Source organism: Arachis ipaensis, chromosome B8, assembly GCF_059453495.1.
Source record: "Arachis ipaensis isolate K30076 ecotype BB chromosome B8, ASM5945349v1, whole genome shotgun sequence".
NCBI lineage: Eukaryota > Viridiplantae > Streptophyta > Magnoliopsida > Fabales > Fabaceae > Arachis > Arachis ipaensis.
Window position 1 is genome coordinate 64,258,979 of NC_142443.1, and position 10,327 is coordinate 64,269,305.

The 10,327-nt window shown below is 42.5% G+C and overlaps 2 protein-coding genes across 2 annotated transcripts; both read left to right on the top strand.

Annotated features, from left to right (window-relative positions):
• LOC148548361 (serine/threonine-protein phosphatase 7 long form homolog) lies at window positions 1-3,167 on the top strand. Its single transcript, XM_088496008.1, has 4 exons — window positions 1-524; window positions 828-1,570; window positions 1,656-1,743; window positions 1,828-3,167. Exons 1-4 carry the CDS (start codon window positions 456-458, stop codon window positions 3,022-3,024), a joined length of 2,097 nt encoding a protein of 698 aa, XP_088352134.1. The 5' UTR covers window positions 1-455; the 3' UTR covers window positions 3,025-3,167.
• A 4,403-nt stretch (window positions 3,168-7,570) lies between these two features.
• On the top strand, window positions 7,571-9,763 carry LOC107614069 (tubulin beta-4 chain-like). The gene is made up of 3 exons (XM_016316294.3): window positions 7,571-8,362; window positions 8,444-8,713; window positions 8,960-9,763. Exons 1-3 carry the CDS (start codon window positions 7,969-7,971, stop codon window positions 9,610-9,612), a joined length of 1,317 nt encoding a protein of 438 aa, XP_016171780.1. The 5' UTR covers window positions 7,571-7,968; the 3' UTR covers window positions 9,613-9,763.
• Window positions 9,764-10,327: the final 564 nt, after the last annotated feature.

Sequence of the window (10,327 nt, forward strand, 5' to 3'; positions counted from 1 at the left end):
GGGCAATTTACCAAATTAAAATGATTGGATGTAAGCTTTACCAAATTACAACAATTGGAATTTGGTTACCATTTTGCGTTGAATCAATTTATATAGAAACCGTGGGAGCCAACCACGGATTCCAAATGCACATAAACCGTGGGAGGTAGGGAGGTTTTATGATCAAACCATTTTGTATGTAAACCGTGGTAGGCAGCCACGGTTTACGTGAAGAGAATGTGAAGCATAAACCGTGGTAGGCAGCCACGGTTTATGAGTAAATGCTTTCGAACATAAACCACTAGAGGCAGCCACGGTTTATGAGTGAGTAGTATAAATAGCAAAGCCGTGGCTGGTGAGGGCGGATCATTTGTGAGTTTTGTGAGTGAGGGGAAGGTTGGTGGGTGAGAGAGGAAAAAAAATTTTTTTTGTTAAGTTGCTGGTTTGAGAAGTTGAACCGGTTTAGTGGAGAACCGATGGAAGAAGAAGACCGGATGTACCGGTTAAACCGCGTTGCGCATGTGGCTGGATTTATCGACCAAGAGGTTGGTTAAACCGGCTTTTTATTATTATTTTTTGTTTAATGTTCTTATCATTAATGGTAAATGTTAAATTAATATTTTAACAGTTATAATAGAATTTTTTGCTGTTATCATGATAGTGAGTATTTTATATTTATTGAATTTGTAATTTATATTGTTGGCAGAAATAATTTTTTAGGTTTACGTGTTAGTAGTATTGTTAGTGTTATTTTCTCTATTGTTGTTATGCTTAGGGTTTTTTATTGATATTACTGTAAATTGTTGCTGTTGTTGTCTGTTGAGAGTTCGCTATCTTTCTTTTTACAGCCTGCTAGGGTTATTAGTGGTGTGAGAAGACAACAGAATATGCCTTTACACGAGCGTATCATACCGTATCTAGAGACGGCGGGCTTATATCACTTGGCTAGGCTGAACAGTCAGTGGTTCTGGGTTGATGAGCCTCTACTTAGCGCATTCATTGAGAGGTGGCGTCCTGAGACCCACACATTTCACATGCCCTTTGGGGAGTGTACGGTCACCTTGGAGGACGTGGCCTATCAGCTGGGTTTACCGATTGATGGTGAGCCTGTGAGTGGGTGCCTTAGTGAGTTTGAGAATTTCATGGAAAATGGAAGACCGGCATGGGTGTGGTTCCGTGAGCTGTTTGGGGAGTTACCTCCGCAGAATAAAGTGAAGCAGATGACAGTGTGCTACACATGGTTCCATGAGCGGTTTCGGGTTTTGCCAGCAGATGCTATTGAGGACATCGTGCGTATATACGCGAGGGCCTATATTATGATGCTGTTGTCATCTCAGCTGTTTGCGGACAAGAACGCCAACCGTGTCCACCTTCGCTGGTTGCCTTATGTGGCATCGTTGGATGACTTGGGTAGATATAGCTGGGGCTCGGCCGCGCTGGCGTGGTTGTACAGATGTCTTTGTCGTGGAACAAACAGAAATGTTGTCAACTTGGCTGGGCCACTTCAGCTTCTACAGTCTTGGATCTTCTGGAGATTTCCTTGTCTGAGGCCAAGTGATTTCAACAGATTCGGGTTTCCACTTGCATCCAGGTAAAGAAATATGATGCTAGAGTTTGAAATTGTTCATTTACATGTCCCATTAGATGTTATGACATTCTTTTAATTGAACTTGTAGGTGGGCTCAGTATCTACCGAGGAACGATGCAGTAGATCAGAGAGTGGTGGCTGCACGCCTTTCTTTGGATAGATTGCGTGTGCATGATGTGAGTAATTTACTTGTAGTTCATTCAGTTATGTTTTGCCTGTTATAGAATTTGTTTTACGTAAAGTTTCATTACGTGATGTAGATCGTGTGGGAGCCCTATTCCACTCCGGATGTCGCAGCTATTGTTCATCCAGAGATACTACTAGACCAGCACCGCAGGCTATGGACGACAGTTACCAGTCTCATTTATTTTGCTGCGATTGAGTGGCACCAGGTGGATAGGGTTATGCCTCAGTTCGGCGGGGTTCAGCATCTCCCTCGTTTGCCGCTTAACATAGACTGGCTTCATGCGAAGGACGGCAGGGGTGGAGATAGGTGTTTCCCCTCATATTATCGGGAGTGGCATGAGCATTGGCAGGATCGGCATGCCTCAGTTTTACCCGTTGACCGAGTTGCTGATCCTGGGCCATCAGCTGAGTACCTGGACTGGTGGTGTCGTGTGGCGCACCGATTTCTATCTCCAGAGGTTGCATTTCAGGATCCCAGGCCTATTGTGTTGACTGAGGAGGCTCGTCATAGAGGGTCATCGCAGGCACCTCCTATGGTGCAGGTTGTCGACAGACCGGACAACCGCCGCGTGGACAGGCGTAGGCGTATCGGCACACGTACTACGGATCGAGAGTGGCGATGGCTGGCCGACCAGTTAGATGAGGGGCAGGGTGTTGGTGGTCAGGGAGGTGATATTGATCATCGTGTTCCGAGACGTAGGGCCAGACGACATGGTCAGCGGGATGGTGGTGGACGTGCCCGTGGTAGAGCACCATCTGGAGAGTATCACAGTGGTCAGGATGTTGTTGGTGAGGACATTGGTGGTGTGGGCACAGGGATGGATCAGGGTACGTACGAGGTGGGGGGTTCTTCTCAGATGTTCGCCGACTTTACTACGGCAGCCGTCGGTATGGACATTGATGATCCTGTGAGTCAGTCAGAGTTCTTCAGAGATATAGCAGACATCTTGGGAGAGAATGATGGCACTCATTATAGGCCGCAGATGGATGAGGGACATTCACAGTTTGCCGAGCACCAGCCACATGTTCAGGATGTACAGCCAGCTTTGCCGGTTGACCTGAACGAGCCTGCGCCTTCACCGTTGGACCCATGGTTCGCGTTGGGAGGTACCCCAGCTTCGGCTTTCAGCGTAGTTCCGCCACAGGCACAGGTGGCACAGGTGGATGAGAGACCACGGAGGGCTCGTCGTGCTCCTTTATGCGGCACTGGAGGTCACCTTATTGGTGAGTTGCAGGATGACGACAGTGACACGATCGAGGACTCTGATTAGTTAGCTATGTATGTCCCATTTGTCTATGTCCTTTCTTTCGTTATGTAGTTGGATTAATGTTTAAACATTTGTTATGCTTTCTGGTGTTGTATCTTAAATTGATGTATCCTACTATTAAGTATGATTAATGATGTAGTCGTTTCTACTTTATTTGTCTAAACAATACAACAACATTAACACTAAATTAGGCTTTCTTAATATACCAAGTCAAGAAACAAATATTCTTACAGGACGATACATAAACATGTGAATAACAACAATGCTACTTATAAGACTGAAATTAAACATACATTGATAACCCAGCATCAACCTAAATAATACAACCTAATGATCCCCGCCAGCAGTATCTCTTCGCTGGCCACAGTTCCTCCGCGTGTGACCTGGCTGTCGACAGAGCCCACAGCGCTTGGGCTGGTTCTCAGCAGATCGATCCATGGGACCACGGATCCTAGTTGCCTTCGGCCGACCTTCCCTGGCTCGCCTCATGTTAGGATCAGGAATGATAGTAGGCCCGGCATATGGTGGCCATAGCCCTTCTGGTATGGGCGGGACAAACCCGTTACTGTAAACTTTGAACACCTCACTCATACGATACACCTCATGCACATATGCTGCCCAATTAAGCCGGGAGTGGGCGCAACAAGCAATGACGTGACAGCATGGATAATGGAGGGCCTGAAAGTACCCACAATCACATGTGTGATCCTTCAGCGAGACCCTGTAGCTACCCAAGGAGAAGTTTCCAGTCGGTGTAGTCTCAGCAACCGTGTACTCCGACTGGTGCCTGTCGTACAACGTGACGGTGAAGCACCTTGACTCTCTTATGTTCCTTTCAATACCCTTGACGAATGCCTGACAAAACTCTTGTCCAGCTCCAAGTTGCGCCTCTGCTGTTTGTCCCCGGATAACGAATAGCTCAGCAAGCCTTCCGTATGTGGACTTAACCAACGACGTGACCGGGAGGTTGCGAGTTCCCTTCAAGACGGAGTTCACACATTCACTGATGTTTGTTGTCATGTGCCCGAACCGTCTACCGCTATCCTGGTGTTGCGTCCACTTCTCATACTCCATCCGGTTCGCCCAATCACACATTGCCGGATTCTCTGTACGCATGATGTCGAACCAGTAATAGAACTCCGCCTCAGTTTTTGCGTACGCAGCATTAACTAGCATTCTTCTCGCATCTTTACCTTTGAAAGAAAGGCTGAAATTTGCTGCCACATGGCGGATACAGTACGCCCGATAAGCACGTGGGGGCAGCCAACCATTCACGGGATCCTCTAGTGCAGACTTGATACCGTTGTGCCTATCCGAGATAACAAGGATACCCTCCTGTGGAGTCACGTGCCTTCTCAAGTTGGACAAGAAAAATGCCCATGACTCGGCATTTTCTCCCTCCACAAGGGCGAATGCTATGGGGAGGATGTTTGAGTTCCCATCCTGTGCAATCGCCAGCAGTAAGGTGCCTCCATATTTGCCGTACAAGTGGGTACCATCAATACTCACAAGCGGCTTGCAATGTTGGAAGGCCTCAACGCAAGGTGGAAATGTCCAGAACAGACGGTGAAAGTACACTGTTGACTCATCAATCTGGTCCCCAACTATAACAGGAGACGTCTGCAACACAGTAACTGTCCCGGGCATCGTCAACTCCACGCCTAGCATCCAACGTGGCAATTCGGCATAAGACTCTTCCCAGTCTCCATATATTTGTGCAACTGCCTTCTGTTTTGCTTTCCAAACCTTCCGGTAACTGGGTTTGAAGCCGTAATCAGCTTCAGTCGCTTGTTGCAAGACCTTGATCGGTACTGCAGCATCCGCACTAACCAACGGAAAAATCCTCGCACAGATAACGTGGTAATCAAGCTGACGGTGATCACTGGAAACAGATGTTGCTAAGCAAGTGTGCGGACCGTTGTACCTCCTAACCTCCCAAGTTCCCTTCCGTGCACGGAGCGAAATCCGAATCAGCCAACTACAACTTTTGCCGAAATCCTTGCACCTTCCATGATACTTCAAATGGTCCGATTCCATCACTCGGTACTCAACACCTCGACGGATGCTGTAGTCCTTCACACTAAGAACAGCTTCTTCTTTACTCTGGAAGGATTGCCCAATCTGAAATTCGGTTGACGAACCACCTACTGTAGCAACTCCGGCCGTATGTTCACCCAGAGCCTCCAAGTTTAACGTCGAGAAGTGTGGAGGGTAATGCTGTGTGCCGGAACTTGAAGGACCTTCTTGTGCTTGTGGATTGGCACCGGTGTCATCGTCGCTGTCCCCAAATATATTTACAGGCTCCTCGCCAGAGTCATCGTCCCGCATTGCATTCTCTACTCGATCAGGTACCCCGATTTCTTGATGTTCATCATTTGTGGCACGACCTGATTCCCCCAGAAATGCCTGTTGCAGGACCCCTTCATTAGGGGAACGTGCAGTTGGAACTGCAACCGCTGGTACCAGATCAGCCGCAAAAGAAGGAGAGGCAACCTGCGGAATAGAAAACCGGTTTGCTGGCACCGAGCAAGACGCACCGCCAGCGGCAGTCGAGCTATGAACAGGATTCGATGCCCCAGAACTATCCAGAGTTACCTCCAACTTCGCATACAACTCGTGTATTCTGAGCTCAGGAAAACTCCTCACGCAATGAAATAGAACCCTAATATCTTCGTCAGCCCCTAACACGAATGTATCATACATCACACCGCTGGAAACTACAGCGATGGGAATCTTGTAGAAGATCTTCTTCACAACCTTGCTCCCAAAAACTCCAAGCTTCTGCAAGATGGTGCTCTTCAAATCTGACAAACTGTTTGACGAACTAACAAATACACTCAACGGTTCTCTATCAGTGAACTTCACACCATATTTTTTGCTTTTTTTAATTTTTCCAGAGCAATGCACTAAGACAAGAACACTCTCTCCCTCACTTGACATTGTGATAATGATCTCCTCAGCAACTACATTCTCACTCGAATATATATAGATTTTCATTATACATAAACCGTGCTAGGTTACAAGGTTTTATGATCATTGAATGCCCTTCATAAACTGTGGTTGCCAGCCACGGTTTATGCTTTTTCTTCTTCATAAACCGTGGCTACCACCAGCGGTTTCTGCTTTTCATTAATAAAGTGTAAACCGTGGCTGCCTACCACGGTTTACATTGTGCATTTCCAACTCATAAAACCCTGCTACCTCCCACGGTTTATGTGCATCTGGAATCCGTGGTTGGCTCCCACGGTTTCTATATAAATTGATTCAACGCAAAATGGTAACCAAATTCCAAATGTTGTAATATGGTAAAGCTTTCATCCAATCATTTTATTTTGGAAAATTGCCCGGTAATTGGTGAATGTGATTGAGGAAGAATTAGAATTGTTAGTGTCAAAATTGAGAAAAGAATTAAAAGGGGAAGCTAGACTTTCATTTCATTCAGCATAATTCATTACAATACCTAATACTATTATTTATACTATTTTTTAGAGTAATAATTAATCCTGCCTTATTAACTTAAGACCAAATTATACCCATTACGTTTTTCTCACAAAATACTATCATTACGGTGTTTACTTATAATTTATTTATTATTTTATTATAAAATGACTTTTTTGGTTAAATTTCGATTAAATCAGTTGGATTAAAAATCATATTATATGAGTGGTTTAATAATTGGTTCGGTTTTTAGAATTTTGGAAAAAGTAACAAAAAAAACTAAATTTTAGTTGACTTTTAATGCATAAATTAATAATTTAATATGTTATGTAGACTTATTTTGTTAATATAAAAATAAATTATTGACAGAAAAGTCTCATCAAAATAAAAATCAAGAGATGAAAAGAATTTTTTTTATTAAGAACTTTATTGTCTTTTAAAATAAACGTCCTCGTTTGGAAATTTTTTTATTATTATTTGCTATATCAAGTATCAACACAACTTTTTCATACAGGATGCGCGGTTGATAATAATTTTGTTCTGGCAATTTTGATGTACATTATATAACAAGCAATAGAATTCGTGGCAAAAATAATATTTGTTTTTATTTTTCAGATTAATAATGGGCAAATTAAATTAACAAAAATGTTATATATACATATACTTTTTTTTTTTACTTTTAGTATTAAAAGTGTCAATAAAAAATTAAAAAAATAAAAATTTTATCTTTTATATCATAAAAAATTATACGAAAGAAATAAAACAAAAGGTGGTGTAAATATATTACTATTAAATTAAAAGTTTAATTTTAGTATACTAATCGTATAAAATATTTTACATCATCATCAAATATAAAACAATTTTATACTTACAATATATTAAAACTAAGTTCTTAAATTAAAGGCGTTGTTTGTATACCAAGAAGAGATACTGTACATTCGATCGGCCTAGTGTAAAATAATTGTCATACCTTTTTTATTCCTGGATCAGCTATTGCATGTTGTCATTATTATTCACTTTGCTAGTTGCTACACTATTAATATTTCACCATTGTTGGACTTAGCATATTATATGATGCCTCCAGGCACTAGACTCTAGTCAAAATAAATCAGAATGTATTTAGTGGTTCTGGTGCGGTCAATATCTTATTATAATGTAGAGAAAGGCCGCTTGGGCATGGGCATCCCAAATGGCATAGCCCTTGCCCGCCCCCTTGATATTTTCAAAACAGATGTTACGTAAATTAAAGAAAACTTGAAAGCACTTCATCTATCTATAAGAAACCTAAAATAAGTTACTGTATGAAACGGCTTTAGAGTTAGTGATGTTTGCATATTAATTAATTAACTAATTAATAAGGAAATCTTAAGTTGTCGTGCAATGAGAAACTGCCTTGCGAAGCCGGCAGTATTATTGCAGCTTGCTTACACGTGGCACGTAGCAGTCAGTTATAAATATATCTAACTGGTAAACTAACCGAACTCATTCATTGCTTCTGAGGGAGTGAAAATGCGTGAGATTCTTCATATTCAGGGAGGTCAATGCGGGAACCAAATAGGATCAAAGTTTTGGGAAGTGGTGTGTGATGAGCATGGGATAGACCCTGTAGGTCACTACGTTGGAACCTCTCAACTTCAGCTTGAAAGACTTGACGTTTATTACAATGAGGCCACCAACGGTCGCTATGTGCCACGTGCCGTCCTCATGGACCTTGAGCCCGGCACCATGGACGCCATCCGGACGGGCCCTTATGGCCAGATATTCCGCCCGGACAACTTTGTCTTCGGCCAGTCTGGCGCTGGAAATAACTTCGCCAAGGGCCATTACACTGAGGGCGCAGAGCTCATTGACTCTGTCCTTGATGTTTTGAGAAAGGAGGTTGAGAATTGCGATTGCTTGCAGGGTTCGCTACTGGCTCTCTCTATCTCTATGCTCATTATGTTTACTACTCTGAAATCTTAATTGTCCTTTTGAATAATTATAGGGTTTCAAGTGTGTCATTCGCTGGGAGGGGGGACAGGTTCTGGAATGGGTACTCTGCTGATTTCGAAGATTAGAGAGGAATACCCGGATCGAATGATGCTTACTTTCTCGGTGTTCCCATCTCCGAAGGTGTCGGACACGGTTGTTGAGCCTTATAATGCCACACTCTCTGTTCACCAGCTGGTGGAGAATGCTGATGAGTGCATGGTCCTTGACAACGAAGCACTATACGACATATGCTTTAGGACTCTCAAGCTCACTACTCCATCTTGTAAGTATGCATATATTCTTTTCCTTTCAGGTAAAATATGATTCTAGTGTTTTAAACATGTTTCAATACAAAGCTGACATCAACAACAAAGTATAATTGAAACATATTTGAAACATTAGGAACAAAAATTGAAACCAATTAAGTATTTAGGTTATGAAACTTTTTGAAAACTTTAGAGAAATAGTTTTCTTTCCTTTTCCTTTTCCTTATATGTTTTGATTCATTCGCACCCGCAATCAACACCAGTTGGAGATCTGAATCATTTGATATCGGCAACAATGAGTGGAGTTACTTGCTGCTTAAGATTCCCGGGTCAGCTCAACTCAGACCTCAGGAAGCTAGCTGTCAACTTGATCCCATTTCCACGCCTTCATTTCTTTATGGTGGGCTTTGCTCCCCTCACATCTCGAGGGTCACAGAACTATCACGCACTTTCTGTCCCAGAACTCACACAACAGATGTGGGATGCCAAGAACATGATGTGTGCAGCTGATCCGCGCCATGGCCGTTACTTAACAGCATCAGCAGTATTCAGAGGAAAAATGAGCACAAAGGAAGTGGATGAACAGATACTGAATGTGCAGAACAGGAACTCCTCATATTTTGTGGAGTGGATCCCCAACAATGTCAAGTCGAGCGTCTGTGATATCGCACCCAAAGGCCTTCCCATGGCTTCCACTTTTGTTGGCAATTCAACTTCCATACAAGAGATGTTCAGGAGAGTGAGCGAGCAGTTTGCTGCCATGTTCAGAAGAAAGGCCTTCTTGCACTGGTACACTGGAGAAGGAATGGATGAGATGGAGTTCACTGAAGCGGAGAGCAACATGAACGATCTTGTTGCAGAGTATCAGCAGTACCAAGATGCCTCCCCTGAAGAAGACCAAGATGATGAAAGCTGAAAATGTTCCACCAAGCACCATTAATCAATAATTTTAAGCTCTTTGGGTTCTTCAATTATTTGCTCCGGTTGTGCGATTCCAGTTGTTGCTGTTTATCTTTTTATCATAAGAGTTTTTACTTCCTGATCAATGGCAGCCTCGCTTTCGTTTATTCTCTTCATTTTATTTCATAAGCTCATTGGTCAAACTCTTGAAATACTATCCGATACACAATGGTTAAGGTTTAGAAATTGAGTACGTATATCAGAATAAACAATATGCTAATATTTATCTTCTATCATTTTATCTTCTATAAAAAGTAAATGAATTTGTGTTAACAAAATAATGGATGTCTGACCATGTACAATATTCACAGTCCAGAATATAAATGAATTGCACTTTGAAGTCAAGCTAAATGGTAGATAGGTTTTCTAGGTTCAAATTGTATTTCTCCCTCAGAACCTGTGATGCAGGCGAAAATCAGCCAATTAAGAAATTAATATAAGAAATACGTTGCGAGTACAGTTCTTAATCAGCAAAAATCCGCTTATCAATTTAGAAAGGTTGTCACAAATTTAGAATAAAAATACTGGGAGTATGAATCCCAGGTAGTCTCCCAACGAGTTGACAAAAGGGTGCTATTTTATTAATCATGAGTTTTCCAAGAAATTTTGAGAGTTGAAGAACAGAAAAATAAAAATTGTGAACTAAAGCAATGTAAATTAAAAGAGATTTA